The sequence below is a fragment of the Alternaria arbusti genome, assembly GCF_024043155.1.
Source record: "Alternaria arbusti strain BMP 1465 chromosome Unknown scaffold_5, whole genome shotgun sequence".
In the NCBI taxonomy this organism is placed as follows: domain Eukaryota; kingdom Fungi; phylum Ascomycota; class Dothideomycetes; order Pleosporales; family Pleosporaceae; genus Alternaria; species Alternaria arbusti.
The window spans coordinates 1,254,923-1,268,886 of record NW_026249945.1 but is presented as its reverse complement, the minus strand read 5'-3'; the positions used below and the strand labels follow the sequence as shown (position 1 = coordinate 1,268,886).

The window sequence follows — 13,964 nt, the reverse complement described above, 5'->3', positions numbered from 1 at the left end:
GCGCGGAACACACCACGCGGCACCGCGTTTTCGCCAATGTCGCACGCCAGAACCTTGAACTAACAGACGCTCGATGCATATCAAAGCCATTGCGCCGCAAATCCCCCACATCTATCCTGAAAACATGCCGCTCGTGCGTGAACGAAGTCATGATGCGTTTAGTCCTCATCGCCAATCTGTTCATATTAGCAATGTGTTGGTGTCTTACGGAATAGATACATACCTTGGGCGCGAGGTAGAACCTCAGGTAGCTGGCCTCAAAGGGGTATTCGACAAGAAGGGGAACCTCGCTAGATAGACAGAGCTTGACTTGATTTGACAGCCCGCTCGCCTTGCAGAAGTTGATCAGGTACTTGAGAGAGAAGGTGAGTGAGACAGGTTCATTCATTTCAATCGAAACGTTGTCCTCTGGCTTCTCGACGCTGTTGGACGTCTTGAGGATGACGGAGCCCGAACCAATGTCGCCAGAGCATGCGAATTTGATTCCATCCTTGGAGCACTCAATCGAAACTGGAGCAAAGTTAGTTTGTTGTATAGTGTGCTGTCGCGCTGTCGCGTCTGGTTCGGGACGTACCTGACTCGGACAATGCGCCTAGGTCCCTGCAGATGCGCTGGAACTCAGCCGATGGCATCGTGACGGTTGCCGCGTAGTCCGTCTCAGGGATACCAAGATGTTCCTGGTCGATATCCATGAGCTTAATGTCATACTCGCTCAGCCTCGATGTGGTGCTGGATTCGAAGAGCAGGTTGACGACATCAGGCGAGTCCTCGGCCTTGATGGTAAGGGCGTCATCGTTTCCAGCGGCACGAAGGACCTTTGTGAGAGAGCCGAGGTTGATTCCGAGCGCGATGTTGCGGTCGCAGCGGAAGGGTTCGAAGGCTTCGGATTTGAGCATCATGGAGACAAGGGCGACGTGCGAGTTGTCCATGGCCTGGAGCGCGATGCCCGAATCATTGCAGTCGAAGTTGCAGTCCTGTACGAGGTCCTTGATGGCGTCGACGACCTGTTGCTGTCAGAAGAGCTTTTGCTACGCTTCCTACGCGAACGTACCTTCTTGAGGATCGAAGCCTGGGCTAGTTTGGCCTCGAGCACTGCAGATGGTTAACTGTGTTGGCCACGTGTAGAAGAAGAGACGTACTGTTGGCTGTGGATTGAGATTAAGAGGGTACGATAACGCTGACGGGGGTATACAAAGCGCGGTGGTGCAGGAGACAATTGCGGTGGAGGCAACAATCAATGGAGGGGAACGCGAAAGTGGTTGGCGAACGCGTCGGCCACGCGCTAACTCAGCACAGGGCATAAAGTACCGCCAAGACCATACCCTTCGTGCTTGACTGGTTCCGGATTGCTGTAGTACTAATTGCTCCTGACACCTGGGCAATGAATACGCTCATTATTATTGGAGTGTCTGCCGAGGAGTGCGTTCTGACTGAACGGCTTGCAGCATTCGGAAATATATGAGATCATATCAATTTGATTCGGGTATCAAACATCGCGAATCGATGCATTTAGGTGGGTATCATGATGAGGTGATGCATCAACAACCCATCCGCATCCCGAAAGCACTCTTCGTACCTTCGATTACTGCTCGCTCACTCTACCAGCTGCATGGACCGCATAGCCTCTGAGCTGCCGCCGAATGCTTCTTTCCATGGCCATGTGCTTGTATCTCGTGCATCCGTCACTTGCGGCCATGTCCACCACACAAGCGTTGAAGTTCAGCGCTTCTCTAAGCCATCGATGCCATACCATCCGTGGTATACATGCGCCCTCAACCAAATAGTCCATTTATTTCGCAACATTGCCTTCTCATGCTCTGACCAAGCCATAGAACAGCGTCCAAGTAAGAACGAATCCACTCAACCCTCCAAATACATCGCCCAGCCACAAGTCACCCAGCGGCCGGTAAAAGTATGCGCCGGGCTTGCCATTTGTCTTGAGCGCAAACAGCAGCGCCGATACCACGAGTGATCCGAGGAGGTAGAATATGAAGCCTGTGTAAGACTCGAGGCCTAATGTGCCTGCGGCGACGCCGAAGAGTGATGCGGTGAGACTGCGGATGTTGGAGATGACCTGTATTGGGCTTGTGTTAGTCTAAGAAGGGTGAACAGTGAGGAAGGAAAGATGAGTGTCGCGCAATGGGGTTGATGGGGCTTCGTGGTGTGCGTACCTGAGTGTTGTGCTGTACGCTGCTTGCGACGATGGGGTGGATGGCGAGTTCTCGCTCTTCGTTCAGTGCCGATGCCGCCATTGTGTATGTCTTGTGATCTTGGACAATTGAAGCGTCAGATTCCGACTGGTTGTTGCGTGGATAGGTGTTCGGTCAAGACACGGGCGATGAGTTCGGCCGTGTGGTTGCTACTTCGTCCGGAGCGCCTCTGTGCAGGATCGATTGTGACGTCGTGGATATATGCAGGCGGTGGAGAGGACTGCGATGTATTTGGAGTGCGCGAAGTGTCGTGTGAATGCGCGATGATGCTGTGCTGGCTGCTTGGGGTAGTCGCAGTGCTGGCTGGACCTTCCGACGGTAGTGGAGTTGAGTGGAGGGTGGCCCGTGCCTGGACCCTGCCATCGTCCATGGATGCGCCCGCAAACACGAACTACTCACGAACACCTGTCACATCACCCTTTAATTTGTCTGACAGCACGAGTTACAGAATCTGCATTTCGCTCTATTTATTCAACGATATTACCTATTCCTGCATATACTCATATATCGTCATAAAGGGGACCATATCCCTCGAGATACCTTAATCTGTCAGCCCAATGCTGCTGCATCGTACAGGACGAGCACTCACCGTTCCAGATGTGGGGCCAGGAAGTAGTTTGGCATTTCTCTTGCGGCTCGTAGATATGCAATCGCATGCTGAAAATATCGACCGTTGGCTCTTACTGAAGTGACGTTTCCCAGACTCATGAACGATTCGGCAGCCTGGTTAAAGTTAACGAGAGAACACATCAACTGTGGCTTTACTTATTGTAGACAGCAGATAACCTGTAACCACTCCCTGTTCCGTCGCTACGTATACTGCACGCTGGAGATATTCGGTAGCTGGTAAAAGCAATCCTCTGGCTTCAACATAATCTGGCTCATGCAGTCGTTCTTCAGCTTTAACCAAAGCCCTTGTTGCCGATCCAGTGTTGCTCGTTTCGCTGCTCAAAGATGCCCTCTCCGCCCGAGAGATGCTTGACAAAGCCCTTTGCGCTCGCAGTAACCAGTTGCGGCCAATTACTGCAGTAGTCAGCGTTGCTCGATATCATCTGGAGAAAACTCACAAGCCTGGATGTCGACGTCGTCTGGGTATATTTGTAAAAGAACTAGTAGCTGACGCAGGCACCAGTCTGCTAAGTCTTTGACAGCACCATGATCAGCATCGACAAAAGCCACACGCTGAAAGACGCTGATGAGAGGTACCTGCCAATGCCGGCGTGCTTCGTCGGGAACTGTATCGTTTATCTCGAAGGAGGCAGTAATGTTCTGAATGGCTGGCAATTGGTCTTGCCACGAATCAGGTGACGTATCGAGATTGGTATTGATCAGGTCGACAGTAGTCAGTAAACGTTCGATCATACTGTTGTCCATGCTGATAAGAAAACGATGAATGTCAGGTGGGAAAAGCAATGATTGCTACACATGATCGTGACAAAGACAATACATAAAGTATAAAGTTAAGATAGATCGCTAGCAGAGACAGCCCGCTTGACAATCTGTGGCGTTTTGTTACCCTGTCACGGTATGACTGTCCAGAGGCGCAGCCTTGTTCTTGACGTCCGGATACACTGGAAGACGAATGGGAGTTGCCGAACGTTGTTCGTCATTGCATGTGTAGGTGTAGTGTAAGCTGACCGATTAGTCTGCAACCCAGTCACCCACCCGGACAAGTCTGCGCATCAAGCACCGAAGAAGGACTATCTCGCGACATTTCTATGCTCATGGCTATAACAGTTATATCCGGCCAAGGAGGCAGTGGCGGCAAGCGATCAGAGGTGACATCTAGGCGAGTTCGAGATGTTGGCGATACATCGTACTCAGCACGTTACCTGCGGTTTCGTTCCGTCTGTAACGCCGAAGTTATCCACGGGAAGATATTCACCAGGCGGTCGTTCCATGCTTTGTAAGCTTGAGGCTCACATTTCCATTAGCTTCCGCGGTCAGCACGGAGAATTTTGATGCGACCTGGAGGTTGCTTTTGCGGGATCTGCAAGCCACATGCTTTTGTAGATGCGATGCTGCAGGTACGTCATCGATAGCGTTATCGATTATCCATGGATAGAAACGGCTGTTTCTTTGGTTGTACCATACATTGCAGACTGCTCAGGTACCCGGGCAACGCTGTACCGATAAAGCATAATGCGGGTAAAGTTTACATTCGGTGCCCTATTCAGGCGGTTCCGCTTCTTCGAACATGGCAACGTTGTTGTCGAAATGGAAGGCCGAGTGCATCGCAGCAACTGCGCAATTAGTGTACCGCCGGTGCCAATACAATGCGGCGGAGATGGGTATGGACAGATTAGTCCGGAGCATCAGTGCGAGGACTAGGATGGCATGTCGGAGGACGTGCGGCTGACTCGCAGCCTCGATATCGGAGAACGAGTGAGCGAACGATGGAAGTGATGGTTAAGAGTGCCGTTAGATGAGTCGTTGTTGGAGTGTAGTCAGATGTTAACAGGGGAAACGACGATGCACAGCATGCACGCACATGCCATGCTCGTGAGTCGTCATCCACACCGGCCTCGAGGACAGAGCAGGCGCGCGTATGCAAGGAACCAGGGGCACGTTTGTCGAGGGGTGCGTAAACGAGCGAATGTTCCCCATTGTTTCACACCAATCACGAGTTCATTTCCGGACCCTGACCTATACCACTATTACTACCAGAACCACTCACACTCACCTACACCGCGCATGTGTCTCCCACGCTCCTTTCCTGCCACCAGCCGCCTCGTTACCCGTTGACAGCGCCCACGATTGGATCCCACGCACAACACGCGCCGGCCCCTGCAGCAGCCATCCCCGCCATTTCCATATCACGGGCACCTTCCCTCCCTAGCCTAGAGCACCCGCAGTCATCACAAGCGTTGGAGCGGGACCCTACAACAACACTCGAAATCGCACCATGCGGCGGTAGCGACATGGAGAACATCATATCCGACGGCTCGCCCCTTGCGCAGTTGCTAGAAGGTGCGACCCGCGGCACCACAACGATGACGATATTGCGGATGCTAACCGCTGTGGCTTAGGTCAAGGTACTGGGTCACCCGACAACTCCCCAGCGCAATCCCCATCGCAGTCCGCCTTCCCGCAGAGCTTCGCGCCCCGGGGCCCTTCGACGCTGCAATCGCGGATACGAGACAGGCTGCCCCAGCCGCTGCGCATCCACGCTCGCCATGGCTCCATCGCTCGCATACACACGGCGTGTTCGGTACGACTGCGATATTTCCCCGGTAGCATATGGATGCTTATTAACCTGACTTAGAAAGCCGTCAACTCTCGCATTGGGCGCGCCGACAACGAGCGCTTCCTGGAGCAGTTCCGCTACCTCATCGTCGCTTCCCAGCTGCTCGGCGAGCAGGGAGGCCTTCGCGCATCCGCCATTCCCAGCTTCGCGGCCAACGGACGTCCTGGCCCTCACGAATTCAAAGTCGCAGCTATAAACCCCGTCGGCGCCGCTTTCATTGGCACGGCGACCTTCATACTGGCATGGCTGGTTCACTGGTCGCGACGCCAGCCTGCATTCAGCAAGAGTAGGACCCTGCTGGTCATTCTCGTCTTCGCCGCCATTGCTACCGCCGGCTATACGTACCTGCGACGGCAATGGCTGCAGTATCTGCGGCAGGAGGCTGTCAAGGGCGCATCTGACCTGGTCGCGAACCTGCAGGCGTTCGAAGCCTCGACATCGTCTGCCCTTGCATTGATCCAGGAGGTCGAGCTCGTCTCACGCGGCTATCGATTGTACGTTCCCATCTAACCACGGTCCATGGTATCCACACTAACGTCGCGCAGGAGCAGTCCTCTGCCTCCCATCTCGCGCATGGAGGAGAGGGGACAGGCCCGCCGTTGCCAGCGACTGCGTCGGAACCTCCGCGCTGCATATGCCGACATCGTCCCCGTCCTCGCCGAACAGTGTCGCAATCTGAAGCAGTTGATACAAGAAGATGATCTGGAAAAGTACCTCGATGTGTACGAGATCAGCAACCCGGACATGCAAGAGGCCGCCCTGAGTTACAGCGAATCCGAATTCGATGACGCCGAAACGCTGAAAGCGCTGCGCATCCTGCAGTACCGGTTGTCCATCCTCCGACGCGTATACCTGTGCTCCCTTCTCGCTATGGAGGCAGACGGCGGCAAGCCTGACTTTGCGCGATGGTCGACAGTCGTGGACTCCATGCTAAACACGGCTCGTCCCGTGGGGGAATGGAGCGAGAAGTTCAACCGCGTGCTCGCCGAGGAAGAGCAGTTCATACTCCCATCGCCGGCCAAAGTCGCACCCACGCCTGGCCGAGAAAAGATACGCAATTCCGTGCGCAAACTGTCGGGCTTGTCGAGTGGCATCCGCGGCTTGCAAGCCAAAATGCAGGTACTTCGCGAAGAGACCAGCAAAAGCTTAGAGGACACGGAAGACGTAACCGATCTGGGCCACTCTCTCCTAGTGCAATACGACTCCATTGGTGCGGATCTCAAGAGTTTGGTCCAAGCTTGGGAAGCTGGCAAGAACGCGCTGGCTCTGAACATCGACCGCCACGAACGCAGAATCTCGCAGGCATCGAGTGGGCTGCGGTCGCCAGTTCCAAGCCTAGGCGGCCTGACTGCTGTAGATGAAGGCAGTCCGTCTGATGCTCTACGCGCCCTCAATGGTGACTTGCTGAGCCCCCATCAGAGTGCTCCGTCGAGCGACCAAGGCAGCAATTCCGACGACGAAGTGTTCGAAGCTATTGCTATACCCAAGACACGAGCCACTATGTCGAGGGAAGAGCGCATGCAGAAGATCCAAGAAGACCGCGTTCGGCAAGCTTCGCTACGTGAGCAGCGAGATGCGAGCACCAACATGCTGAGAGAATTAGAGTCTGTCATCAATCTCAGACCACATCGAGTCTCGGCGCCCCCGGCCGGCGCTCGAATTACGAGCCTTTGAGGCATCTTTTCCTTTTGTTTATACGGTTGGACTAACGACGGTCGCTAGATGCCGCGTTTCTTTCGCTTGCTCTACTTCTTGGCGCGCATCGGGTCTCAATTTGATTTTGGGCATTTACGCTATACCATTGCCGCGGTCGCATTTACTTTCCTACACATGTCTTGGAGTCAAAGGCTTAATGTCTATAACGCATACCTTGTGGTCAGAACATCCACACAGAATAGTAATGACAAATATCAATACCACCACAGTGAACCACAGCCGGGGTGCTCTCAAACGATCTGTCGTTCGTTCGGCACTTGGCTTCCGGGCCATGGAGCGTCGACGTGGCTGACGGGTGTTGGCCGCGGAAAATTAACCATCCCTGGATCTCACGGTAGCGAGATGCGGCTATTGGCAAACTATATAGTAAACGCCTTTTGGGACAATTTGCATATGCGAGGGCCTGCGAAACCACTTCATGCGCTCAATACGTATTGTATTGACGTCAGATACGTGGTACTGTATGACGATGCGAGACGCTGTCACTTGCTCTTGCGCAAATGGCATCCACCCTGGTCCAGTCTTACTCCACCAACATGGGAGACAAGACGGATGACCTCAGCAGCGAAAGGCGTGATTCATCCGTGCGCAGAGTCGAATTGATAACGTATGACTATCGGGTAGAATGACCATGGGATGCTTCGGATAGCAGTTGCAAAAACGCCTGTGACGTTCCGCTTCCAGGGTGATGAGGAGCAGCTGAAACTGGATTCACGATCATCTGCGACTCGTGGACTAACCGCTCTTGCCCAAGACGACCGGGTGATCCTTCCCGTTGGGCTGCCTGACGACTCAGTGCCCCTGCCGTGAACCTCAGACGCCGTTTCTACTTTCCCCGAGAACCATCGTCACTTCACCCATCGCTTCACGCCAGTCATGGTGGGCCCCAACTGAGTCTGCCATATTCTACCATTGTTCTATAACTCTTGCCGATGACGAACGCCCCGACATGAGTGCCTTCTTGCGGGTCTCCGGCGGAAAGCGCACCTAACGACCATGACCTTTACCGATTACGTAGACCGCATGATTGCTCTTTCCGTCATCAACACCGACATATGCGCGCAGCAAACCCTCCAAGATAACGACGATATAACAGAAAGAGTCAAAATTGACAGATGAACACACAAAAGAGACGGATAATGAAAGAGCTACGACCAGCGAGCATACAAAATGTCTCCTTCGTAAATGGCTGTATCGGGCCGACTTAACCCTCCACACAGACGGCACCGCCAGAAACTCGTTCAGTCTTCATCCTCATCAACGACGCCATCGGTCCTCGGCACAGGCGGAGGCGCACCATGCCGTCTGCGCATATGCACTCTCAACCCATCCGAACGAGCGTACTGTCTTCCACATCCGTCGATGGGGCATGGATAACGAACCTTGGCCCGACTGGACCCTGCGCAAGCCTGGGTTTTGAGGTGACGCGTTAGGTTTCCCAGCGCATGTACACCTGTCAGAACGGTTCCGCAGCGATACGGGCACGGTACGCTATACTCGGCGTCGATGTGGGATCCTTCAGGAACCTGTATCGGCGGTATCGGGTATATGGCAGTAGGAGGCGACGCCGGTACGCTCGATGCCGGAGCCACGTAAGGATATGTTGGGCCCTGGCTTCACAGCAACATCAGCATAAGCGAACGAACTTTGAGGAGACCACATACTAGCTAGCACTCATGGAGGTCGTCAAAGGCGCTTGGGTCGTTCCCATGGCATGGTATCCTTGATGTGTATTGTATCCTATTGGTGGATAGGTACTTACGTAGCTGTTACTCAGTCAGCGCGCGGGCGATATTGGAGTTTATCCAGACACATACCGGGGCCCACCAGGGAAGGGGTTCGGTGGTGTATACTCAAATTGCGCGATGGGACTACTCTGCGGAGCGCTTACTGCGTCAGTATGACTTTGATATGCACTACTCTCGACGGTATTGTGTCCTGGCGACAGAGGTTGTTGGTAACCACTGTTGGGATAGTGGATTCCATAAGGCTGGGGATATTCAGGCGATACCGGCACCCAGCGCTGAGGATATCCGCCGAATCCGGATGAAGATGCGGTTACTCTCAAAGTCTGCTCAGCTCCAGTATCGCAAACTACTGTCGCTGGGAACGGGGCTCTTCTTCTATAAGAATCGCTTCGCTGCGACCACGAGCCCTCGTCGCCACCCTGCGTCTGATCGTACGCCATGCGGCCAAAGCTACCCAACAACGTCCCGGACCAAAGTGGAGCAGGGTTTGGCCACGAAGAGATATGAAAAGGAATGATCTTTTCAAGAGAAAGATCTTGACGACGCCCATGAGGTGACGCGAATTTCGTCCGAAGGCCTCCAAATTGTACTGTGTTCAGCGAAGCACCTCCGTGCGCTATGTCTCCGTCAGTTTTATCACGCTTCAACGAAAGACTACCCCACAGAGAACCAGTCTTACAAACCAGAGTCTTCCAGATGCAAAGAAACAGAATGAACGCAGGAGCGATTTCGTTAGTGACCTGGGGTCCGCACAGTGTTTATGCCGCTATCCGTATCCAACGGCGACCGATTCGATTGGGGAAGAAGACGCGCTGGAGCCGATGGAGGACCCTGAGCTGAGACACGACAGTCGGCAAAGTCGACGCCAGGGCATGTCGCGCCTCACCGCGTGTTCGAGTGTCGAACCGGAACGCGGATCAGCCCTGTCGACGTATCTGCGTCTCAACTTAAACGGCAAGGGATTGTGCGACATTCGTTAGTTTACAGTACACCAATCAGATACGCAACAGTAGCACCAGATGCGGCACAGCACATGACACCTGTTGGTCTTTATGCGATGGGCCTTGTCGCTCAATGTGTACTGCGGCTGCGGCTGCTGCAGCGGGACGCTTATCCTCAAAGACCACCCCAAGAAGCAGGCAGATATACCAAGAAAAGCATATACGCTTATTTTCTGCCGGGCTACCCTGAAGCCATGTGCGCGCATAGTCGTTTATCTCTGAACACTAGGCGTAGACCATCGGTTTCCCGCCACTAAGGCTCAAAGCGCATTGACAAGGCCAATGCTCATACGAGTCCAATCGACAAGCATATCCAGCTGTATTCTAGCCCTTGAATGCTCGTCTTAGCACCTTCTTGACTGGATAGCCGTAATGGAATGTCAGGCTAGTACAAGATCTGATGGTCATATCGCGGATATAGGCAACAGGGCCCAGGACGGGCGGAACGGACGAGTATAATATACGTTCTAGCCTCGGTCGCCCATGCCTGCCATCTGCGCGTCTTACTTGCAGCGGCACTGTGACGAATACCAAGCCGCATGGCGTTTCGCCAACATCTAGCGTCTATCAAGGGCTCTCCCGATCAGGTACGCATATTGCAGTATCGAGGACGGTCTTTTCGAAAAAGAGAGTGGGTTGACGGGACGGCTCGTGACCGGCGCAGCACCGGCTATTAGTGGAACACGTTCTCGCACAATCGTGCCTAACCGATCAGCACGGCCGGCCCGAGACCTTTCCCATTCGCAGGGAGCAACTTCCCGCATGATGAAGCATGTTTGCATTCACTGTCTGTCGGCAAAGGCGTCACTTCGAGGCACAGCAGGCGAATACATTTCTGGACCCATGTGCTTACATTCACTGTCCCACTAGGGTCGCTACTATGGTGCAAGGAACTACGAGGATCCAGAAAAGGAGGAACGAGAGGGGTGCCCTTCTGGGAAACAGTCAACCCATTGAAACAGTCTCTTTCACTGCCGCCGCGAAAGGTATACCCGGCTACTTGGCTCCATAGTAGTGGGTGCGACCCGGGCCTGCGGAACAAAGAAACTCTTTACGCTCTACCATACACCGACGTTTCGATTTGCCGTGCTACTAGGGCGATGACGAAGATGGCTGCATAGCCACACGACCCGCGGCAAACAAGGTTTGGGAAGCGGGAGCGTACATACACCTGAGGCTTAGGTCGAAGAATGTATGACGGCCCGAATCACATCTCGTCGCGCTTTTGATCACAGCTGCGTGCAGCTATTCGAAAAAATGGCACTAAAGCGAACAGGGTTCTTTCTAAATAGTGCGATATGTGCATGCATACTCTGCGCGCACTGATCGACACTGGTCGAAAGGATTACACACACGAGCAGTAGCAACATGGCTGCATTACTCTTGGCCTTTCTCCGATGGTTCTCACCTACCAAAAGAGCCCCCACATTCGAAGTCCATAGCCTGCGGTAAATTGTGTCGGGGTGCGCATGCAAAGGACTTCGCGCAAGAAAAAGCGGTGAAGCTATGCAATCGTGGACATGCAAGTTTGCCTTCTCTGCAAGCTGCACCGTCTGGGAGCTTCTTCAAATGCAGCGCCTGCGAATGTCGAATGCTCTGAAGATGGCGCCTCAACCAGCCATGCTCACCGATCAAGTCATTGAAGCTGTCAATGCGTCGGAGGATTTGGCGGCCTTCTGGCCCGAGGCTGCGCCCTCGCCACATTGGGCAGTAAATGCATGGGAAGACGAATCATCCATGCACGCAACGTGATGCACTGCATGTAGAGCTTGAGGGGATATCAGCAAACTTACGAACCATGATACTCTAAAGTTGCTCGTAGTACATGGCGAGATGGACTTGGAACCTTGCACACGCTGTCCGACCATCAGCATACGTCATCGCACTGCCCGAAGGTGGGCAAGGCCTCTCCGCAGCACCAGCACGGAACGATGTCAAGCCACGCGGATGGTATGGGTATGTCTCGTTCGAAGACTCATTGATATGCTGCGAGACCGTTCGTATATCCGCTATCGAGGTTTTCGGCATGCAGTTTCGCAAGCTATGATACACAGCCCAAGGGAAGACCTTCTTACACAACAGATGTATCAAGTGGTGTCAAGTGCGCTGGTCGTACCATCAGTCGACAATCAAGAAGCAACGTTACGCTAACTTTATTCTAACAACGTGGGATTACAGAGTGGTAGTACGAATGACCAACGATCCTGCAGAATCTATAAGCACGCATATTTGTGCCTCGGCGCTGAGATGCAAGACCAAAGTCCTAAAGAACGCATTGAAAGGGACTCGCGGATCCGAAAGAAGACCCCGATTGTAACGCCTGTGAAGAATCCAATGAAGAAGATTTTAGTCGCATCTTTTGGTCTACTCGTCTCTTTTGCGCTTCTTCGCAGGCGGCGTGTTCAGCTCTGGATGGCTTCGCCTGAGGTGGACGAGCAGTGCATCTTCTCGTCCAAATGCCGACGTGCATCCTGGTTGCCCGCAACGGATATGCCTTCGACTACTGGCCCCGCCGCACGAGTTATGCTTTTCCATGTGGCGGTTCAAGTTCCGCTGCGCGTACTGTCCTGTAAAGGAGGTGCCGTCTGCGCATATCAGGCAGCGTAGACTTGTCTTCTTGCTGTGGGCAAGTCAATAACGGTCGTTAAGGAGGTAAGACGGGCTGCTTACTTAGCCGCTTTTGGTTTGGTACAACCATGTGCCTTGCCATCGCCGGAAACTGGAGGCCCAGCGTCGTCTAACGTCGAGCTTGATCCACGATCTAGGGGACTCATTTCGAATACGCTCCCACGGTGTAGTTGACTCATACCGTTCATCCATGACTGCACATGGCTCTGGTTGTCCTCTCGGTGCGAGGGAACGACTGTGTTCGGTGATTGCCATGACTCTCCAGGCGGTGTCTCGCGATCTACAGAGGGAATATTGTGAAGTTGCCTCAACGGCAGAGAGGCCGGATACGCATACTGCGCAGCTTGATATAGAGACGGCGACCAGAGGTTCAAAGCGTACTCTGCTGATGGTAATGAGTCGGGATGGTAGTCTTCTCCGAGTGTGTGCTCTTCATGGAAGCCTGGGTCGTCGTACGTCTCGTCTCGGTCGTACCCATCTGGACTATGCTGCATATGCTTTAGCACGATCACTACCACCATGAGGTTTGCGTCGCTCTACTAACCATACCACCAATATCGGGAGACCATCTGTACGGTTGTTGTCTCCGTGCAGGCATCATGGCCGCATCGTAGGCCTGGTCTACCTAGCAGTCGGTTCAAGCTCAGTAGGTCAGGTCAGATTACAAAGTATGAGGCGTACGGTTGTAAGTACATGGAAATCCCAGGAGCCGGGTAGCCAACGATTTTAACGAGTCACATCAGGACCACCGAACTAACTGTTGAGAGGGCACAAGGAGCCGCTGTCTTCGAAGAGACACTTCGGACACGACAACTCATGCCTGCCTTGTGTCGTGGACAACTCATTGCCATTGAAATTTCGAGGCGAGTGATGTCTTTGCAAAGTAGCTGTCGGAACGGATGCCGCCCAACCCAAGCTGACGGCAGTGGTTGCCTCGCTTTCGCAATTAGCTGGCGACTAGTTGCCTTCTCCTTCACCGGTCCTCCAACCTACGTGGACGAATGACCGTCTCTGCTGCGCATGGCGGGGCGCGCTCATACCGGCATTCCGGACTCGAAGGGGCGGCCTCAGGAAGAAATGTCGATTTGTCTCGGCGCACGCTATGTGTTAGCAGGTCCAACGTGTCGCAAAACGATCTGATGTCGCCCTGAGGGGTATCCGGGATGACCCCGGATTGTCTGCCTACTCTTTTGCTTTGAGTCCACGTCGCACGAGTGCAGGAAGCGCTGTCAGTCCTGCAAGGCATACTAGAGCGATCTAGGTCACTAGATCCATCGTTGTACTCTCAGTCAGCGAATAAGCATACTCATAAGTCCGACACAGCCAATCCAAGCGATGGCGGATAACCCATCGCCTGACAGGGGGGGGGGGGGGGGGGGGGGGGGGGGGGGGGGGGGGGGGGGGGGGGGGGGGG

General features: G+C 53.8%; 4 protein-coding genes across 4 annotated transcripts; 1 reads left to right on the top strand and 3 right to left on the bottom strand.

Moving 5' to 3' along the window:
* Positions 1–158: 158 nt before the first annotated feature.
* On the bottom strand, positions 159–2,252 carry PCN1 (DNA polymerase delta processivity factor; the record flags this gene model as incomplete). The annotated part of the gene is made up of 6 exons (XM_051445473.1): positions 159–176; positions 224–510; positions 575–1,004; positions 1,052–1,092; positions 1,897–2,074; positions 2,172–2,252. 6 exons carry the CDS (start codon positions 2,250–2,252, stop codon positions 159–161), a joined length of 1,035 nt encoding a protein of 344 aa, XP_051303570.1.
* An 860-nt stretch (positions 2,253–3,112) lies between these two features.
* Positions 3,113–3,584, bottom strand: J4E86_004935 (uncharacterized protein; the record flags this gene model as incomplete). The annotated part of the gene is made up of 2 exons (XM_051445472.1): positions 3,113–3,233; positions 3,340–3,584. 2 exons carry the CDS (start codon positions 3,582–3,584, stop codon positions 3,113–3,115), a joined length of 366 nt encoding a protein of 121 aa, XP_051303569.1.
* A 1,547-nt stretch (positions 3,585–5,131) lies between these two features.
* Positions 5,132–7,131, top strand: J4E86_004934 (uncharacterized protein; the record flags this gene model as incomplete). Its single annotated transcript, XM_051445471.1, has 4 exons — positions 5,132–5,180; positions 5,240–5,421; positions 5,476–5,951; positions 6,003–7,131. 4 exons carry the CDS (start codon positions 5,132–5,134, stop codon positions 7,129–7,131), a joined length of 1,836 nt encoding a protein of 611 aa, XP_051303568.1.
* Positions 7,132–12,588: 5,457 nt separating this feature from the next.
* Positions 12,589–13,148, bottom strand: J4E86_004933 (uncharacterized protein; the record flags this gene model as incomplete). Its single annotated transcript, XM_051445470.1, has 2 exons — positions 12,589–13,028; positions 13,100–13,148. The coding sequence occupies 2 exons, from the start codon at positions 13,146–13,148 to the stop codon at positions 12,589–12,591; spliced, it is 489 nt and encodes a 162-aa protein (XP_051303567.1).
* Between the last annotated feature and the right edge of the window lie 816 nt (positions 13,149–13,964).